This window comes from Trichogramma pretiosum, unplaced genomic scaffold (genome assembly GCF_000599845.2).
Source record: "Trichogramma pretiosum strain Unisexual culture from Peru unplaced genomic scaffold, Tpre_2.0 scaffold37, whole genome shotgun sequence".
Lineage (NCBI taxonomy): Eukaryota > Metazoa > Arthropoda > Insecta > Hymenoptera > Trichogrammatidae > Trichogramma > Trichogramma pretiosum.
Genome location: NW_019641622.1, coordinates 1,183,054 through 1,205,037, shown reverse-complemented (window position 1 = coordinate 1,205,037; position 21,984 = coordinate 1,183,054). Strand labels below are relative to the sequence as shown.

At 42.8% G+C, this 21,984-nt stretch overlaps 1 protein-coding gene across 6 annotated transcripts; it reads left to right on the top strand.

Annotated features, from left to right (window-relative positions):
* The first annotated feature begins 409 nt into the window (after nucleotides 1-409).
* On the top strand, nucleotides 410-20,579 carry LOC106649645 (hippocampus abundant transcript 1 protein). 6 transcript variants are annotated; one of them, XM_023458977.1, is made up of 8 exons: nucleotides 410-816; nucleotides 942-1,490; nucleotides 13,618-14,019; nucleotides 17,608-17,829; nucleotides 17,904-18,187; nucleotides 18,271-18,580; nucleotides 18,732-18,891; nucleotides 19,376-20,579. In XM_023458977.1, the coding sequence occupies exons 2-8, from the start codon at nucleotides 1,365-1,367 to the stop codon at nucleotides 19,483-19,485; spliced, it is 1,614 nt and encodes a 537-aa protein (XP_023314745.1). In that variant the 5' UTR covers nucleotides 410-816; nucleotides 942-1,364; the 3' UTR covers nucleotides 19,486-20,579. The 6 variants fall into 6 exon arrangements, with proteins under 6 accessions (XP_023314745.1, XP_023314746.1, XP_014222656.1 ...); XM_023458978.1 differs by lacking the exon at nucleotides 942-1,490; XM_014367170.2 differs by having other exon boundaries at nucleotides 410-1,490.
* The last annotated feature ends 1,405 nt before the right edge of the window (nucleotides 20,580-21,984 follow it).

The window sequence follows — 21,984 nt, the reverse complement described above, 5'->3', positions numbered from 1 at the left end:
TCATCGATATAAAAATATATTAAACTTACTCTTTGTTATTGTTGTTGGAAGGCCGAGCATAAGCGGAGTTTATAAACAAGCAAGTGCGTGAATGATTATCTTAAATTTAAATTTACATGTAACATAATGTATATAACTATTACGCGTACATATTATATTATATATAAAACAAAAAATATATTATCCTATAACATAAAAAAAGCTGCATGTTGCTGCATATACTCCTTGAAATTCATTTTCTTTCCGCGTACCGATAGTTGATCCGTCGATGAAATATCGAAATGCGCGAAACTCGATTCGCGCTTTCATACAGCTGCCTGCCTGCCGCCGCGGCTGCCTTTGGAGGTAAGCGCTGGCTTAACACTTGACCGTTTTCATGTCAAAACCGTGCGTGTTTGTTGTGTGTGTACATGTGTGCGTGCGACTGTATACACAGAGAGAATCGCGATTCTGAGGTTATGTTCGCATTTTTGCCTCATATACCTTTGTGTATGCCTGTATATGCTGGCAGACTATTTACTGCTGCTAGATCATCAGCAGCGCACAGTCACAGAGGCAGGAGAGAAGTCAGCCAGCAGCAGAGCTCGCACAGCATCTCCGCGTCTTTTTTAATGGATAATAAAAGCCGTCGTGCGTGCTCCGAGTCGGTCCTCCTGCTGCACACGAAGTAACATAATCATCCGCAGAGATAGACAAGTTCCGAGTGCGCGAGGCATCGAGAGTTTTGCGAAGAGATCCGGTGCTGATATATATGTATAACGTGTACACAATTATATGTACATGTACGCTGCTCGTTATCGTCGTGACGAAAATGAGGTAAATTTTTTGCCCTCCTCGTCACCGCAGTCACTCTCGTGAGTAGTGAGTGCCGTGCGAGTGTATTATATGTGTGCCACACGAGTGTTTAATATACCTCTTATACATCGGGCATTGTTGTGCAGGAGAGAGTTGAGTACATGGCGAGAGCGCATAGAGAGAAGCATTCATGCATTCGCGGCTGATAATTAAAAGTAGGCATCGAGTGTCCGTGTGTAGCTAGTCGAGCAAAAATAAAAAGAGACTTCGTAAAGACTGATTAAATGTTCATCGTTACACATACATGTTGCGCGAACACGACGTCAACAAAAACAACACCAGCAGCAGCAGAAACTACAACGACGTCGACAGCGACAACGTAGTCGTAAACCGAATTCTTCTAGTTGATTACAATAGCGAGGTGGCCTGTTACACGACACGTCGTGTAGGAGTTTGGCCATTATCAACGCCAAAGCAAAAGACAACCACGGAGGGAAAGAGAGAAAAGCTGCGGCCGCCTATACAGAGCCCCAGTCGTGTGTCGCAATTTCGCTTCTCTGGCGTTTTGAATGAAATTGAAAAAGCGTAAGAGTGCCTGCGCTCAGTGCGTCAGTATGCCTGCCAAAGTGTCGAAAAAACTCATTGGCATGCTCATGAGAAATCGCAAATCCATCATCAAGGATGGTGTCATTACGGTGAGTTGACATTACACTGTGTTACATTGTATTTTGGAAAGATAGAGTTGGGTACGATCACAGCTTCTAACTCATTGGAACTGTTTCTTTTAGGCTATTCGATTACTCATTGTTAACAGAAAACAATTTGGTTTTAATGTTCTGGCTAATGTGGTCGAACAATCACAATGAAATTGTTCATTGCGAACAGTTGTTTTGGTTTGAATGGTGGCTAGCGATAACTTGAACTTACTGATAGATCAATTCTTCATTATCGTTTTGTTTGAAACTGTCTATTGCAATAACAATTTAGTCATTCGGTTAGCAACTTATTTTTATGTCTATAGACATATAAGGTTTTAGTCGTACACAAATGAGTAATTATCTACTACTGAGATTAGCACAAATTATATAGAAAAAAAATGTGCATAATTTGTATCCTACAATCAACTGAGCTTACGACAGAGTACCTCTAATCGCTGAGCTCTTTGCAGCTGCAAGCTTCATTTTATTATAGCATAAAAAAATGATGTCTCAGCCAGTGTCTGTCAGTAAGCAAGTGTTAAATTACATTAATAAGTGCTGACGTGTCTCTCCCACGCGATTGACGATAAAATCTTAAACGTTAATTAACAATCCCATCCCTTTGAACTCATCATCGTTGTACACGATGAATCTCAAAATTGTTTGCCTAAAAATGCCCTTTCTCCTGATAATTTTATCAACGCCATGAGCCGCTCCGAAACATTCCATCTGTTTCTCAACGATAAAAAGACGTAATATTTATACATCGTTCACACGCATACATGTATCAACATAAATGTATATAGGAGTCGTGCGTTGCACGAAAAAGCCGCGCTCGCGATAAGAGAAAAAAAAATTTGTCGCGCTCTTGGTTCGTCTCCCACCTACCTCTCTCTCTCTCTCTCTCTCTCTCTCTCTCTCTCTCTCTTTCCCGGACTTGTGTGTGCGAGGTATAGGTATAAGCCATGCATGCACACAAGAGAATCGCCGCACGCTCGTATCGGTCGAACAAGCGCGCGACGCTATTGTTGTAAAAAAAGAAAAAGAAAGAAAAAACGAGGTGTGCACAATTGTATACTTATAGTCGCGATCTCACCCGCCGAAGCTATGTACACGCGTTACGACACGCATGAGCATACTCGGCAATAACGTACACTCTTTATATTTCTTTTTTTTTTTTTGCTCGCTTTCCTGCTTTAACACACATACTCAGGGCAGCAGAGCAGACACTCGTGTATAATATGACAGAATTTCACGATCGCATTTCTACGTATTATTACCTCGAACGAGTGCCCCGCGAAGCGCGAAGACATCACGTTTTGGGTTTTTTTTGTTGCCATTTTTTTCATGGTTCTTTCATTGGGCGGCGATTACTCGAGGATAGGCAATTAGGCTCAATCTGCTCTGAACCGCGCGAGCAGTTATGATATTTAATTTATCGTGCTCGACTGACGATTTTCCTTCAAAAAGTGCCCCCCGCATCATAGAGTTTTTTGGAGCGCACAATGTATATACCTAATATACACGAGATAATAGCCGAATGACACGCATCTTTTTTTCTCTTTCTTCTATTATCGTTCACGTCATAAAGTCGTTAGAATTATGAAATACAACTTTATCAGTTCGTCTAGTAAGCGTATAATCGACACAACACGTTCCACGTGGATTTAGAAATTTTTTTCAGTAAATTACAAAAAAAAGACCTGCGGGCTCGAGCACGCTAAAATTACACTCTAGTGCTGAGCAACTCCTTGTTAATCACGGAAGCTACTTACCGCTAACTCAGCTTTAATGTTTGCTTACATGATCAAATTCACTCTACAATAGTGCTCGGTTTCTAGTCGTTTTTTTTTCTCTCCTTTACCGACGAGCAGCACAACTCGATGACACTTGATTGGCGACGACGCGTGAGTTTTTTTTATTTTTTTTTTTTTATTAATATTATCATTATCAGCGAGAAATTTGAAACAATTCTCGGAATGATTACTAAAAGTCAACGTTGTGGAAAACGAGATAGAGACCTAAATTTATTTTAAACAAGGCTCTACACACCGAGCTGTGTTCAATTCGCTTCCTTTTCTTCTTCTCTCTTATTATGTATGATATGCTGCATGTATGTATCTATTGACCTAGTCTATGCAGCCACTGTACAGACGACAATTCGTTAACGATCGCGGCGTATATGCATATACGACTTCGTAGTAATGAAATCGATCGCTTTCGATTGGTTTGGATGGATCGACGATTTTTTTCATTGAAAAAGCATATGCGCGTGCACCGCGAGCTATTTGAACGATTTGAATCCGATGCGGATGTCAAATGTACGTATATACACGGAGGTATAATAATACCTGAAATTATTTTATCGCATTGTGCGCGTAATCCAACTCCGCGATCCATAACGGTATACAACGAAATTACACTTGTACTATCGGTGCACATATATAAAATATAAATGGACAAAAATGAGAGAGAAAGAGAGAAATAATAATAAAACGCGTGTGTTATGTGACATATCGCGCAGAGGCTACAGTCAATTGGCGGCAATTGACTCGCGCCTCGATGACACGTCGTCGTCGTCGCGCGTCCGTGCGCGCCTTAGCGCCTATAGTTCAAGGATACCTTTAATATGCACAGAACCGCGCGCGCGTATCAAATCCGAGTTTCGATCGAACTTTTGAAAAAAGGAAAAAAAAAAAGAAATTGACGCTGCGGCACAGACGTGCAAAAATGCGCTGTCGATATTGTGCCATTGTAGGATATGTATAATACCGCGCATGTACGAGCTGACTAATTTTGTCGAGAAAAAAAAGAGAGAGAACGAAAAAATATGATTTTTTAACACGCAACGTTGTAACGAGTCACGATAACTCTTGGGTACACGCGCGCTTGCAATTGCGAGTGTCAAGCTCTCTTCTAACAGAAAAAAATTTTCGGAGAAATGAAACGTTTAAGCGAATTTTAACGAATTTCGTTGCGTGTCAAAAGACATGCCCTAAAGGTCGTGTAAACATTTTCTGTATCGCGATCTATAGTGACACTTTAATTTGAGCTTGTTACGGATTTATTTGAAAATTATTATTGTTGCCGTTTTTTTTCGCTTCGAATCGATCGCGCGCGTACAAAAGTGCATTTACACAAATAACTGCTGTTTTGTTGCTGCGAGTCGTCGTCGTCGTCGTCTACGCGATCGATCGTATGTCATAATCGCGGCAACAGCCATAGATTGACATTGACAATGATTTGCTTTTTTTTCCATTTTATTTTCATCCATTTTTTAACATTAAAATTATGGAAGCTTTTACGTTACATCGTGCGCTGGGATTTTATTTGAAAAGAAAAGAAAAGAAAAAAACCTATCTGAGATTTTTTCGTACTCTCGCACACGCATACGGTTTAGTCATCAATTTGTAATCTCCATTCTCGTTCCGGCAATTTGAGCTCGCAATATCAGTTTTTTTTCTCTTCCTGTTCGCGTGAACTCGAATTCCAATTTTTATTTTTTCGAATCTCAAAAAAAATCACATATCAAAAAGTACTAAATCGCTCGCACGTGCCGTGCGCTTTTGCATAATTCAAATGTGTTTGCGGTAAGGAAAAAAACAAACGATCTCCGCACAATCTCGCACTTCCACTCGACTAACGCACCGATTCGCGCGTATTCGATTTTTTCTTGCGTTTTCTTTTACTTTTCATACCATCTATTATTTACCCTCATGTAAAATACAATAGAGAGAAAGATTTCTGCGCGCGTAGGTGTCGAGCATATAACCCACATTTTTGGGACACGTGTGATTTACGACCTTGACTCGCGCACACCGCGTCGCGCGAACACAAAAGCTCTCAAGTTCATTTTTTTGTGTGCTTCTGCTTTATTATGTGCTCGTCTAGCTCCCAAGGGAAAGCGAGTTTAGAAAGTTGGAAGCGTTTTGTCGCCATAATGGAAAAATTAATAAATTACTTTGTTACCGGGTGGCTGAAAGGAGGGGAAGGGAATGAGAAAAGGAGGGGGCGGCGTTCTTGGGTGCTTTTATTGCTCGAAAATGGACTTGAGCCAATTTGCCGCGAGAAGCCACAGACATGCCCGCCACGTTGTACGTACCGAGTGTGGGTATAAATCGATTTGCCGTCGGTATCTTTTATTTCTAAGTACGATACGTACGAGTGCGTACGCACGCACAAGTCCATTGCTCTTTTTCTGTCTCTTTGTACTACGGAGCTTTCTTCGAGTATTCGCGTCTGCGAGAAAAAAATATGATTCTTTTTCTTCTGCGACAAATTTTCCGATGAGAAACGAGAAAATGTTGTACAGCATACGTGTTATTAAAGTCTATGCGTGTTTTCGTGTGCAATCAGCAACGAACACGAGGAACGACCTTCGAATTTTAGCGGAAAAGAAAATGACCCGCGAGTAGTTGGGTATAATTGCTTAATGATACCGAAGCTCTGCTTGTTGTCGCTACTTTAAAACATGTAAATAAAACAGTCCCTGAATCTTTCGTTCTTACACGGTCGAACATTAATTGTCGACATTAAAAAAAAAGAATAAAAATAATGGTGCATCTTGTCAATTAAAAATGTAAATACGCCACAACAAAAATAATAACAAAAAAGCTCTGCGGGTACACACTCGTATGAAACAAAAACATTGTAATGTGCAGACCGCACTCGAAGCTGCAGACGATCGAGTTCGCGCCTGCGCTCTACCGCGACGCGCCAATGCAGTCGTATCAACTGCTGCCGAGGCAGTTACGATGTTATGATTATCGTTCGTACCAATACCAATGCGCGCACGGGTCACTTCCCCTCCTGGATTCTACGTGCCCGTTATAGATAGGCATACGAGATGCGTGTGCAGAGCTGCAGCAGCAGCTGTGCTGCGTTACATCCCTTCTCCCGCAAGCTCGTGCGCTGCACACGTGCTGCAAGCTCGCTCGCCCCTCGACCCGACTCTTTTCGAGCTTTCGTTCGCGCGCGCCACGCACGATGTATAATAATGCACTTCATACAGTACTTTACCATTTTTATTTTTTCACATAGTTGCGCGTGAAAAGAGAAAGTAAAAAGAAGCAGCGTAGAAGAACACAAGGAGTGCATGCATGTTTGTAAAGTTTTTTTTTTTTTTTATTACCCAACGAATAATTTATAGCCCTTAGAGTCGCAATGAATATCCGCGACTCTGGTACCTCGTAGTGCACTTGTACTCTCGAGACGTACCTCTTGACGTGGACAAAAAAGACGCGACGCTATATATATCCATCCATTCACTACTTACGCAACGATCGCGAATACATTAAGCAAATCGAATCAAGGGTCGAACTAATCTTTTTTGTGCTCTTTAACACAGCGCCGCGTCAATTACCACTCCTCGGATATACGGCTTACAAGAGAGCGTCGTGATATGCGCAAATCTTTTGATCGAGTACAGAATGCATTGTATACATATGATGTAATTGACGCATGTATCTCTCTGACGCCCCCGGATAACCATCTCTCTCTCTCTCTCAACTTGTGCTGTGCTGCCCCGAGCCTTTACCCATCCAGAGTCGCGTCTTTATTGGTCTTCTTGCATCATACGTAAATAAATACGCACACACATGCGCGAGCAAAAGCTCGTATATGCGCGTTTTGTACGTACATTATAATACACACAGTTGAATACGTGTGCGTTGCCAAAAAAGATGAATGAGCGAGGAGGCAAAGGCTCGCCCCGTGGCCTCTCGAACAGAGAAAGAGAGATAGGTAGAGCTTGCAGCGCGCGCGCAGCGACCTATAAGTCATATACGTAGGATCTCTACATGCACAGTCGACAGCAGAAAAAGAGAGAGAGAGGGAGAGAGAGAGACACGCAAAAAAAACATAAACATACACACATATACGGTCGAGCTTGCGCGTGCAAGCTCGACAGTCAGCCAGCCAAGAGAGAGAAAGTTGTACATTTTCATTTTCGCAACTACTGCTGCTGCCTGATGCATAGCTGCGCGCGCAAGCTCTCTCTCTCTTTTCTTCCTTCAAACCGTGACATTGACGAAGTCTCGCACGAAAACTTCGCAAGCTTGCTCGCTGCTACTACTACTGGCTACATTATGTATACGTATATATTGTTTCGCACACAGAGACACACGCACACATACACACGAGTAGTACAGGCCTATATGTATAACAGTGTGCTTGCGCGCGCTCGCTCGCTCGCTCTCGCCACCAATACAAGCTCCTCAAGCTCTGTTATACGCTCTCCTCCTACCACCAGCCAATCGTTAGAATGAACGCGCGCGCTCGCCCGTCCGTGTATACGTAAGCTGCGAGTATGTACGTATATACACACACAATTGCAACGGTATCGGTGTGTATAACACAGGCAGCAGCAGCAGCAGCAGTAGGTTGCAATCGGGGAAATACAAATATATACATATACCTGTATCGTACAGTCGCGGCAGTAGTAGTAGGCGAATGGCAGAGAGGCGCGCGCGAGAGCCGAGTCTAGAGCGCGGAGTTTGGCTCGTGCCATCGCGTCAGACTGGTCTATCTTTTTCCCTTCTTCTGCCTTTGGTTTTTTGTGTTCGCTCTCTCTCCTATCCGCCGTCTCTCTCGCACGCGCGCGCGAGTCATCATCGTCATCTCGCTCACAGTGCCTATATATAAAAAAAAAAGTATATAAATATAAATACGGTGGACGTGTGTGCATGATACACGCGCGATAAAAAATACATATAGAGTTGAAACAAAATAAAAAAACAGAGAGAAAGAGACGGACACACAGTGAACGCACATGTTACGTAGTGCAGCATCTCTCCCAGCAGCTCCGCGTATTATATATTATCGTCGAATCCCTCCACGCCTGGGTGTATATAAAACAACGCGTCTTTTTCCGCTCTCGTGCTCCGAGTTCTTCGCTGCTACTGTGCCATCGCTCGACGCGCGTGTCTGTCTACATAAGCACCTGCATCAGTGCCTCTCCGCGTGTGTACATCCAAAAAAAAACAAAACAAAACAAAATACAATCAGTGCGTGGGTGATAGTTACTACGCGCGTGCGAATTGGACTTTTCATTGCACACGCTTGTAAAATTTTCCCCGGAGCGAGCGCGAGCACGCGCGTGCAACAGCCTCCTCTCCGTATAACACAATCGAGATTTGGGTTAGCCAATGAACGCAGCCGAATTGCGAGATCGTCGGACATGTGCTTGGTCGCTGCTGTGCAACGCCAGCAGCAGCACGAGCATGAGCAGCAGCAGCAGCAGTGAGAGGAGAGAACAGCTGTTTCTCACGCAGCAGCGTGCAGTTATATTGTGCTGTAGCGAGGATAGATTCGCGCACTGTACAGTGTACTACAGTGCAGAGAATTGAGAAGAGGAGAGAGAGAGAGAGAAGACAAGAACGGTGCTGTGCTGCTCCGCTGCGGCTCGTGCGCTGCTTATATTCGCGTTCTGCGTTGAGAGTAGAGAAAGAGAGAGAAAGAAAAACCTCAATCTGGGCACATTCACTTCTCTCCGTCTCTCGCCGTTCCCTGTTGCTGGGCGAGAGAGAATAAACGAGTCTCTCTTTCTCGGCTCGCACACGCACAGTATATCACGGAGCTTATAACGCTGTGCGTTTTCAGCGCGTGCGGTGCATGATCTCATGCGAATCGAGCCGAGGCACGCAGACACTCGCAGAGATCGACGTTCGTGACATTTTTTTTATTCGAGTACAAGATTGTTGTGCAGCGTGTCGGCTTGTGATTTCGTGAACCTCGAAACTCGATGAACTTGTGCGAGCAGCAGCAGCAGCAGCAGCAGCAGCGAAAAGAGAAAAAAAATGTGCGTGTAGAGCACAGTAGTGCTCGTTTTGCGTGCCGCGATTCACACAAGGTGCTAATATAAACGATGTGACGCGTGCTGTGTCAGCTCTTCGACTTCTGCATCATCGAGGCGTGTGTGTGTGTGCTTGTGAATATAAATATGTGTGCTGCGCGCGTGAGGCAAGCTGGTGTTGACCTTGAATAAATTATTACACCCGTTAAGTCTGCGATTGTTGTAATTATAACACGCAACATCGACAGCATCGGTAGAAGCGGTGAGAAAAATAGACATGACGAGGATCGATGCTCGCTCATCCGGCTGTGGTGGACGACGATCGAGTTGGAGCAGCATAAGAAATCGTCGCTGCGTTAGCTCATCCATGGCTCTGTTTGCGAAGAAGAAGAAGAACACGTGAGAGGTGCGCGCCCCAACACAGAACAGCGATCGTGAACAGCAGCAGCAGCAGCAGCAGTGCCCCAGAGATCGTTCGTAGCTACTGATCGTAATACGAGAGTCGATATATATAAAATATAAAGACGGAAAGAGAGAGAAGAATAAAAAGACTCTACACATTGTGTGATTATTGTGTATGTACACAGTGCGTATATAATAGCTTCGAGGCAGTTATGGAAGAAAAACTGCTCCGCTGCTCGATGCTGCCACTACTGCCACGATCATTGAGCAAGATCAGCGACAAAACGGAGCAGCAGCAGCAGCTGATTTCGCAGCAGCGACAGTCCACGTTGAAATTCACCAACAGATGAGTTTCGATCATCATCTCACCGTATCGAGCAGATGACGATGATAATAAAAACAACGAGAACGTAAAGAAGAAAAAAAATAACACAGTCATCAACGAACACGACGGGTTTACCTACTACCACCCTCTACGACTAGCTCGTATTTGTTTGTTTGTACATATACGTATTAATTATAAATATATATATGTAAGTGTGCACAAAGGGTCGCGCTCGTCAAGCAAGCCTTACACATATAAAATACATACATATGCATACATGTATATATGGGCCATGACCCCGGGAGCGACGAGCCTCGACGCCGAGGGCCTTGGAGCCTCCTGCGTCGATCTTCATCAACAACGACAGCAGCAGCAGCAGCAGCAGCAACAGCAGCAAGAACAACAAGAACCAGAGCTGCAGCAGCAGCAGCATCATTGTGTGCAAGTAGCGCCTCCGCCGCCGTCAGCGATGTCACCCCCGCCGCCCCCGCGGCCCCTGCTGCCTCATCAGACGGCGGCGGCTGCGGCAGCAGCTGTGGGCATACCCCCGCACTGTCAGTCGCTGCTGATCGGCGACGAGGCTGCTGCTGCTGCTGCTACCGCTGCTGTCCTTAGCAGCACCAACACAATGCCACCGAGCTCGCCGGGTGCCATTAACGCGCCTCGAAGTGCTGGAAGAGGTGGTGGCGGTGGCGGCAAGCATCATAAAAATTGCAAACAATCGACGCTACAGCGATGCTATCAACATCTCAAGGTCAGCGCCATTATGTGAACATATGTGCGTGCGTGTTACACACACGTACTTGGTATATCTCTTTACTACGAGACACGCATTTTAAAACCCCTGTACGCGACGTGGGAGGGCTCGTGTAGAGTAGGTGGGTGGAAGGGTGGAGGGGTGGGCAGGAAGAGAGGTAGGTAGGGGGGCCTCTGAAATTTTTTTGTACGCCACGCGTCCTTTTTCACGCGCGTCTCGTAGCATACATTACCGAGCTTAAGTAGGTCAATCTATAAACTCGTGCACTCTCGCTTTATAACAGTGTGTAGAAGGATATAGGTAGCAAGCTAGCTAGCTGCCTGACTGCCTGCCTGTGCTGGCCGCGGCGCGCGCGAGACCAATGACGCGAGGGAGAGGGGTTGTTGAGCTTTTTAGGTATTCTCTCGCGCGCACACACATGGATATATTTCTACTCTCGTGCGGCAAAGTGCATGTATACGCGTATAAACCACGCTCGGCGACGATACATACTCTATCACGACGATATCGCGTGTCTGCGTGCCATAGAGGCGGATAATGCAACGATCGCGACGCGACTTCCCCAAACAACAAACTCGGCCGAGACAGCCGCTATCCGTCGTTCAATATGTATAGTATTGTACTGTTGTGGCACGTACTCGTACGATTGCATTGCAGCACACGCTGAAAGAGAGAGAGAGAGAGAGAGACACACACAGACTGATACCTAATCGCATAGATTATATTATATACATAAACAGAGACTTTGGCGGATTTAAATTCTCAATGAAATCTCGACGTTGTATAACGTGTATCAGTGCCGTATATACGCGCGCTCCCGATTTCAGCATATTTCGACCGATTATTTACACTGCACTTTTCGGCTCAAGTTCAGCCAATTTTCGCTGAGCGAAGCGTTTTAAATAAATTCTCTCTTGCAGAGCTAGTCGTGTCGGGCTGTGCAGAGCCGAACACAGCGGGCATCGGTGTGTGTTAGTATAGCTTATAACGAGCCCGCTTTGGGCTATTGCATCAGTTATATACACCTAATGCTGGCTTGCAACGATGCTTCTCGTCGAGAGAGAGAGAGGAAAATTAACGATAATATGCACATCCCAATCGATCGTGAGGTCATCGCGCGAGTCGATCATGCTGCCGTTGCTGCTGCTGCTCCGGACGATATAGACGAGAGAGAACAACAACGTACATATAGTTTAGCGAGAGATTCCGCATTCGTGCGCGATTTTTTTCCTTTTTCTTTTTCTTTTTTTTTTTTTTTCATTACTTTTCCTCTTATTTTTTGTTCATTGAAGATTACGCGGCTGTTTATATAAACATGCGCATAGCGTGTATATCGCCTTTATATATTTTATATACATTAAACTCGCAGAGGAGTCTCGCTGAAAATAAAATACGTCTATAAAAAGATGACGCCAAAAGCATCATCGCGTATATAACGCGAAGGTACATAACGTACACGTGTGCGCACACATACACACACACACACACAGTCCGGAGCTTATAAAAGATCTGCGTACAGAGTAGCAGTAGTAGCAGCAGTCGCGAGAAAGAGAAAAGGAAGGAAAAAATCTGCCGAGAAGAGGACACGCGGTAGTGAAAATCTATAATTAAATATAAACTGCTCACCGGTGAAGTGTACTTGCACACGTGCGTACGCGTTCTCCTCTCGAACTGCTATGCTTTTAGATGATTCCTATTTTTTTTTCTCATTTCCTCCTATATCTATCTATTTTCAATTCAATTTTTGTACATCAGTCGATTCGAGACAGATCAAATGCGCGCACATCGTGTTTTATAATCATTATATGCATATTGCGCTTGTTACGATATGTAATCTCGCGTTCGGCAAATCGTAAAAATATAATGCATATAATACGTAATACATCGGCTCTGGTACACGGATACGTAATTTCAACGCGGATCACTCTGCGACGAGCTTTTTCTATATCTCCTACTTTTTTTTTATCGTCCAGTGATCCGAGTGCGAGTGTGTATTTTGGCAAAAGATACATTATTCATTTTCGATGTATAGACATATACGTTTAGATCTCGGAGAGAGTGAGTGCCAACAATTTTTTTTCAAAAAAGATTTATACATCGTACGAATCTTTTCCCTTCTTTTTTAATCAAAACTTTGCGGATAATAAATTACCTATGTATAAAGTAACGGCCGATATATACTTGCAGTCTTAGCCTTTGCGTGTGCTGTACGGAATCAAAAGAATTACGCGACTTTGGATATCCTCCGTACCAGCGACGATAGCATATTTTTTTTTTTACTTATTTTCTTCTTTTTTTTGCAACGTTTGCGATATTTTTTTTCCTTATTTTTTTTTTCGTCCCTATAAATACCAATCGATCGCCTCGTCGAGACATGATCGATCGAGCTCGGATTTATTCTCGAAATAAATTTGCGACGTATATTAATGTATACGCAGGGCTCGAGTAATAAGATTCGTAAATGCGTGCGTAGTGGGTACGCGCGCAAACGAAAGTCTGCAACAACTCGATCGTGTACGCGTATATGTGTACATATCGACGATGATGAGGATGACGATGATAAACGAATGCTCTGACCTATTAGTCTCGTTCGCTTTATATATGTACTCGACTCGTTGCAGCTCGGGCACATCGTGTACGTAGGAGAGGATGATGCGCCTCTCGAGTGCTCGCATAATGATGCGAGTACAGCGTATATACCAACGAACGCGACGATAAAGCCAATACGTTAACTTATTACAATGCAAATGTGCAACAATGTATCCCATATTATAACGCAGCACACACACACACAATGCTTTTTCGTCACTCGATTCTCATGTGTCATCGTTCGTATTTCGTTTCGCAGACGTCGGGCGTCGGCGAGGCCTCCATGTATCACGCGCTGGTCGTGATATTCCTCGAGTTCTTCGCCTGGGGCCTGCTCACCATGCCGGTGATCTCGGTGCTGAACGAGACCTTCCCGGATCACACGTTCCTCATGAACGGCCTCATCATGGGCATCAAGGGCATACTGTCGTTCCTGTCGGCGCCACTGATAGGCGCCCTGTCGGACGTCTGGGGCCGCAAGTTCTTCCTGCTCATCACCGTGGCCTTCACTTGCGCGCCCATACCGCTCATGAGCATCAACACCTGGTGGTTCTTCGCCATGATATCCATCAGCGGCGTGTTCGCCTGCACCTTCTCCGTCGTGTTCGCCTACGTGGCGGATATCACCGAGGAGAGCGAGAGATCCAAGGCTTACGGCAGGGTGAGTATCTTTTTCCTTTCTTTTTTTGTTTTTTTTTTTGTTTTTTTTTTTGATAGGAAAAATTCTTCTTGGAGAAACGATCGTGCGCGATGTGTTGTAGGGAAATTACAATCTTATCGGTACAACGACAGAATCTTTTTGACTCACATTGATTGGTTGATCCCGAATATCGTGTCGCGCATTTCTGTCTCAATAGGTCGTTTTCTCAGTCGTCGGCATCTGTTACAAATCGATCAGCTGACTTGCTGCAGGTAAAATAAACCGTCCACTCGTAAACTGCATGTGTTAAATTAGCTTGTTCAAAGTACTTGTAATTAGTTTACAATGGATTGAAAAAATAAACAAATAATATCTAGATAAAATTCTAGATGTTTTTATTGCAACCCGAAAAAGTACATTTAAAAACCATTTTATTAGAGTTTATTGACAGTACCATATTTAAAAAATTCGAATTTTCAATATTTTTTCATTTCACTAACTAAAGACTTCATCTGAAAACCTTTCCGATATTTCGAAGCCCGCGAATTTTCGCTTTATTAAGATATTTTTTGTTTATTTTTTCACTCCATTGTAAACTAATTACAAGTACTTTACACAAGCTAATTTAACAGATGCAGTTACAGTTAACAGGTGGACGGTTTATTTTGCCTCCGGGCAAATCAGCTGATCGATTTGTGACCAATATTGATAATTGGGAAAATGACCTATATAGTCCAGTGAAAACTTACATGAAATTGCATTTTGTTGGGGAGAGATGAAACTTGTTCACAAAACGAATGAAAATTGTTCACAATATTGCACTGACACTTGAAAAGTTTAAAGTGTATTTCGATGTAAAATTTCACGAGGAATCGATTGGTGCAATTAATTTTTCTGTATCTTGCTTCGTTCGCGAGATATCAGCAAAAAACTCTTTCACCCTCGATTTTCACCCTGACGCTGATGTTTTAGGTAAAAAATAACATCGGCAATGAATTCAGCGCATCCAAAAACATAAAGTAGACTAGGTTTCATCTCTCCCCAACAAAATGCAATTTCATGTAAGTTTTCACTGGACTATATAGGTAGCGCTCACTTGCCTGGGGCTTGTTGTGACTTGTGTGTGTGTTCGTTCAAGTTACTCGTATGCGTATCAATAAAGAACAAATTCTTATACCTATAGGTTAGCTCGCGCTCTTAATATATACATTCGCGCGCATTTTTACACTCATCACATTAGATCGCAGTCTTCTGCCGTGTATAGTCGGTATAGGTTACGTACGACGTCACAGCGCGATCGAAGATCGCAACGACCGCGAGTGATTTTCGCAAAAAAGAACGAATACAGCGAATAACGAGTGATTTTGAGTTGTGTTCGAGTGCGCACGAACGATAAAAATGTCTTCCGATGACCGAGACAGCATAGTTCAATTGCAGAGTATGCGTGAAAAGATCAATTGGGATATCGCAGATGACCGAGTCAAGTTTCTCCATCTATTCAACTACTTGATCAAACATTGGAAGGGCCAACTTCCGGATATCCGAGACTTTTGGCAAAAGGAAGAAATTGATGGGCTTCTTGTGAAGAAAATGCAAGAACAAGAACATGTTCTTCCATTTATTGAGTTTCTGATAAAAAGTGGCTACGTAGACGAGCCCAACGTAGATGAAAACGGCAAGCCACTGTTGCAGCGCACCACACCAGTGCATTGTGCGGCTAGCTCCAAGAATGGCAGTTATAACGAGATCCGTCAACTTTTTAAAATATACAACAGATTCGACGTGAATTACACGGACGAGCTCGGTTGCACCCATTTTCATGTGGCCTGCGCAACCAACTGCCACGGCGTCGTCAAGAAATTTCTCGAGCTCGGGCAGGATCCAAATTGCCTCGAGTACGTGACGGGTAATTCGCCGTTACACTTGGCCATTGAACAGCAAAACGTTCACGTGGTTAAAATACTGCTGAGAAACGGCGCGGATCCGAACTTGGCCAATGCGGATGGATCGACTCCTCTGCACATTATTTGCAACATGAAATTCAACGGTCATAATGAAAATACAGATATGATGAAAAAGTTATTCGAGCTCGGCAACGACTGCAGCCGGCCGTTGAAGGTCGATGCCGTGGACAAGTTGGGCCGGACACCGCTTCAATTGGCTGTGGCAAATTTTTTATCGAAAACCGTCGAGGTACTATTGGACCATGGCGCTGATCTGTCCAGATTCGTTTTTCCAACTGTAAGCCAATGCAACGAAGAACCGGAACTGTCAGAGGATTATGATGATCATTACTCTAGCATCATATCATACTCCAAATCGATTCTACCGGCTCGCGTTTTGATGGTCGTCGAACGTTTGGAGAAAAAAGGATACGAACTGAAGCGAAGCGACGCCCTGACCATTATGAAGTTATTCGCCGAGTGCGGATTTTTCAACAAGTCGGTGGATCTCGAAAGATTTTGGTACGACGAAGAGGAGCTCGCAGCACAAGATTTGACGATCGTTCATGATCTGTCGATTTACGATCTTATCCAGTTGCGACCCGAAGAAGCAGCTAAACTATTCACATACGAGGACTTGTTCTCTTTCTTGAATAACTATGATGATGCAATGATGAAAGGCATGCCCAGAAGGTCAACTCGGTTCTGCGTCGATCATCTGAACGAGATAATGGCGAGAAAATTTTTCCGGCGTTGGGCACTGGACTCTTTCCTGGAGCTGACGCGCTACCAATTGCCAGTCCTCTGCTGTGACTTGATCCTTGAGAAACTGAGGAACAAACAATTATGGCACATTTGCTTGGCGGCTATGGGTCAAAGATCGTAATTGCAGGATATGTCTATTTACACCTCTGTTGTTATTGAATATTGGAAATAGTTTTTATAATTCAAATAAATAAACAAATGAAAAAAATTCGTTTCGATTTTTTATTGATAATCACATTTGAATCATTTAGTTCAAGCATACGCACGTGCATATTTATTTGCAAGAAATCATAAAGGAGTTTAACGATTTTTTTTTTATATTTATTTCGAACGAATTAGCAACTTAGGTACTATAACTCCGCATTCATTTAGGCGATATATATATCGGCCTAATTACCGCGAGATTATGAATAATTACGCTGGATTCGACCGATGTAGCGCACATCTAGTGTATATACGCTCGCACGCCTTCCTCGCCGTATTTGTTCGTGCGCCAGTATTATATGTATTACGCGCGCTGTCGAACAAAAATTTTTTGTCCAATAATACTCGCACACACACACACACACACACACAGGTATAAGCTCGTAATTGTACAATATGAATATACCCAGAATCAATCCCGGTGTATACAACGTCGGTACTAGCGCCTGGGAATATATTACTTGATAGGGCCGCTCGCGAGCTAGCTTATGTCAAGGACGTAAAGTAGCGTACGTACGTAATGATCGATTTACACATAATAATAATAAAGCTCGCAACTCGACAAACGTTATGCCAAGCCACGATATGCCTAATGGCATGTAAAAACCTCGGCTTTCGAACGAAAAAAATATCTCGTTTAATATGCGCAATCGAATAACATATGAAAAATCGTCTTCTTTTTTTCCCCGTCTCACAGGTGTCGGCGACCTTCGCGGCGAGCATGGTGATAAGCCCGGCCATGGGCTCGTTCGCGATGACCCGCTACGGCGAGAACGTCGTGGTCGCGCTGGCCACGGCCATCGCCATCCTCGACGTCTTCTTCATCCTCGTGGCCGTGCCCGAGAGCCTGCCGGAGAAAGCTCGGCCGCCCGTTCCCATATCCTGGGAGCAAGCCGATCCCTTCGCGGCGCTGGGAAAGGTGAGTTTATTATTGTTATACGGGCAAGCTGTTTTATATAGTTGAATTTTCATTTTCATCTTTCTTTGCCGCAGGTTGGCAAGGATCACACGATACTGATGCTGTGCGTCACGGTGTTCCTGAGCTACCTGCCCGAGGCTGGCCAGTACAGCTGCATCTTCGTCTACCTGAAACTGGCGATGGGCTTCTCGGGCACGATGGTGGCTATATTCATAGCCGTGGTCGGCATACTCAGCGTCGTGGCGCAAATATTCCTCGGGCCGCTGATGCGCACCCTCGGCAGCAAGCACACCATCATGGTCGGCCTGCTGTTCGAGCTGCTCCAGCTCATGTGGTACGGCTTTGGCTCGCAAATCTGGTAAGTGTGTCCGCTTGGTTCACCGGCCAAAATAATTGAAACGAACGTACATGGAAAAACTTACTTTTCTTTCCCTTTGTCAGGATGATGTGGGCAGCCGGTCTGCTGGCCTCGATCTCGTCGATCACGTATCCGGCCATCTCGGCCTTCGTCTCGATGCAGTCGGACGCGGACAAGCAGGGCCTGGCCCAGGGCATGGTCACGGGCATGCGCGGCCTCTGCAACGGCCTCGGCCCGGCCATGTTCGGCGTCATCTTTTATCTGTTCCACGTCGACCTGAACGAGAAGGCGTCGGCGCTGCCGCTCAAGCCGCTGCTCGACGACAGCAACAACACCGGCACCGCGGTGCACCTCGACATAGCGCCACAGGTGATGGACAATCCTTTCGGGCCGGTTCGTTAAGCTGCTGATAATATAATTTTAATAAATTGTTTTTCCCCATACATCTCTCGAATTGTAGTTGCATGCTTTGTAGAAAAACACGCGCATAAAATATCGTGTCAATTTTCTAACGCGAAATTTTGCTCTGTGTCCCTGTCCGCAGATGGTACCAGGACCGCCCTTCGTGTTCGGCGCACTGCTGGTGATCTGCGCGCTGTTGGTCGCCGCCTTCATTCCCGAGGAGCAGGGCCCGATGATGACCGGCCAGCTGCATCACTCGTCCTCTTCCCGGAGGCCATCCGGTAAATACGCATATCAAAAATGTACGTTACAACTTACCACCATACAAACCGAAATGGATAATACTGCTGGTGGTGGTGGGTCGAGCCGATTAGTCCATACGTAATACACGCACTAGTACGTTATTCAAATGGTTCACGCCGATCTGTACATACTTTTATTATATAATACACACATTCATTTTCGCCTGTTGAAATTTTTTTGTAATTTTTTTTCATGGAATGTTGACTGTCATTTTTCGATCGGCAGTAGTTTGATCGTTCGATGCATGTACTAATCGCACCATCATACTTTTTCCCTCGCAAATAAAAAAAAATAAACAGACATTTGCAAAGGGAATGTCAACACACATCCATTGCCTCGAACTAACCAATTTTCATTATAATTAAATAGCATGAGTCTCTCGTGAATAACGATCCAATTCAAATTAGAAAGATTGCAAACATCCTTCGTCGAACGAAGCGCACAATGACTAATCACTCTTTTTCTCCGCTCTCTATCTTGCAGGTCTCTCGCTCGATATCAATTACGAAAACGATAGGCTAAGCAATAGCGGCAGAGTCAAAGTCGGCGCTCTGTCGCCGCTCGTGGAGAATGGCAATTCGGCGATTCTGTAGCCCATGGAACTGCATCTACTGTTGCGCAGATCGCATCACGATTTTTGTTGAGCCGACCGACAACTACTGAGAGGGGGTTGGCTCTTCACTAAGAAGAAAAAAAAATAAAACAATGAGTCGATAATCTTCGCGCATCGGTGCGTTTCGCGTACACGCCACAATTACATTAAGAGTCCACAGTAAATAGAATTTTTGGCTGTGCCTATATCTGTCTGTCTGTTTGCCTGCCTACAATAGCTATGTATCTATTTATCTATGAAAAAAAAAACTAACTGAATTTGCCTGTCTAACGTGGATGAAGTGTAGACGTATGCGTGTGTGTGCGTAATGTGTATTAGGTGGATACGACTAGAGCGTATCATTTGTGAATTAATTAGCTTTAATTTCAGTCCGCATGGTCGGTCACAACGCGCGAGCATTGTATTTCAAATTGAGATAACAATTTTCATGTACATACTTATGAGTTGATTATGAAAGCAAAATTTAATCTCAAATACTTGCAAATTTTATAAATTAAAGATCGAAAGTGCAAATGTTAAATTTATTATTCAATTTGAAGGTACTTAAATTAACTAGGTAAATGTCAATTTTTTGTCATTGTATGAAATCTTTTTTATAAAATTATAATATTCAGTCAAGGTTGCAGCAGTTTAATGAAACTTTGTACAATACGTTGAAACAAATATTAATTTACTTTTCGGTGTAATCACACAATCAAAACTTTTTTGGTGTGACAAGTTTGTAATGAGGTCATTTTATAGAATATTCTAAAAAATGATATCACACTGAGTTGTATAGCGTCGTATTTTCTCAAAATACTGCTCGTTACTGAGGGAACGAAAGAGATTGAAATAGGTGAACAATACATTTTTTTTCTGAATTATTAAATGAACTTGCCACGAGCACAAAGGTATTGATAGCCTCTTTATTCGATATAGATGAAAAAATATCCACTCGTCTTTCGATCGTTTTTCGATGAATTTGAATGCGTGTTTATAAGAACTTAGTTTACATTACTGTATATAATTTATGCAAGCAATCTTGTTTATTCACTTTTTTTAAAATACAATTAACGAATTCACACACATATACACGTGCAGCTTTGCAGTAGTACTTCAGAATAAATAAAACTAAAACACTGACCAGTGTATTTTAAACTATGTAAAAATACGAAATCAACATCAGTGTGTTATTAAATATACGATAAACTATGAATTTTAACTATGTATAAACAGAGAATGATTATAATTTTCTACATCAAGACAAAAAACAAAATATTGTGATGATTGTGTGTGAGTGTTAATAAAAACAATGGAGAAAAGAAGAAGCGAGAAAAAGGGAACGATCATGAAACTTTACCCTCATCTCTTCGTCGAGAAGATTCTACCGTAAAAGAAGTGAAAAAGAAGAGAGAAAAAACAGTATAGTGCCTTGTTTTATCGAGTTTTAACCCTGTATTTCCTACATCGTTTCAGAACGAGTGAAACTACGCGTAATACATCCGTTAGTCCAACCTGCTGTTGCTCTGTGCCGACTCGAAAAAAAAACGTAAAACTGCATTGTGTAAATGATTTAGCCACGTAAACTATTATATAAATAATTACATTTTAAATACTTAGTCATTGTCAAAGTGAACTATAAACGTGCGAGATGAAGCATTTAAGAAACAAAATGAAAAGGACCTGAAAGAAAAGTGCTAGAAAAAAAATTGAATTATCGATAACTGAGAATTCTGATAATCATCTATGCTGATGATTAGAAATTTATTCTGTATAGCTATGCATATATCTTATTGATATATAATATAGACACAAAAGTTTGAGAGTACTATCAATATTAAATTATTTGACTGTTTCATCTGAATACTTTATAATCTCTGTTTAACAATTATTTGTTCCAATGATTGTTTGGAATTCGAATGAAAGCTGTGGTGCATAGTTCAATAACGATTATTAAATTAAGATAGAATATTGCAGTGTGTTCTCATATGTGTATTATAGATTTGTACATATTAAATACTTTTATTTTAATTTAAGTATTTTTTTTCCTCGTCGTTACTCTTTCTGCAGTTTATTAAAACTGATCCAGACTTGTACGTCAGTATTTAATTTTTTTCAATTCGTGAAAGATAATTATTTTCCCGCAAATCATTTGTACTGTAAAAGCAATGAAAAATTTTTATTTTTTTTGGAGATTAATTTAGGTATTTATGTTTCTTTACAAGAATGACGGCGCACAAGTGACATGGAAGTGTAACAGTTTCTGTGTAAATTATTTAAACATTCTTGTACACCATTAAACATTATTTTTTTCGTTAATTCCGAGTCTCTTATTTCAAAAATTAAATAGCGACCATCGAAATGTGAGAGTGATTTCAATTTGAAACAAGTGATTGATTCCTGCGCTTTTATTTTCATTTCATTCTAATTTTTTGCATTCTGTTTAAATAAAAATATAAATGTACATACAAATCAAATCTTATTTGCTGATATTTTGTTA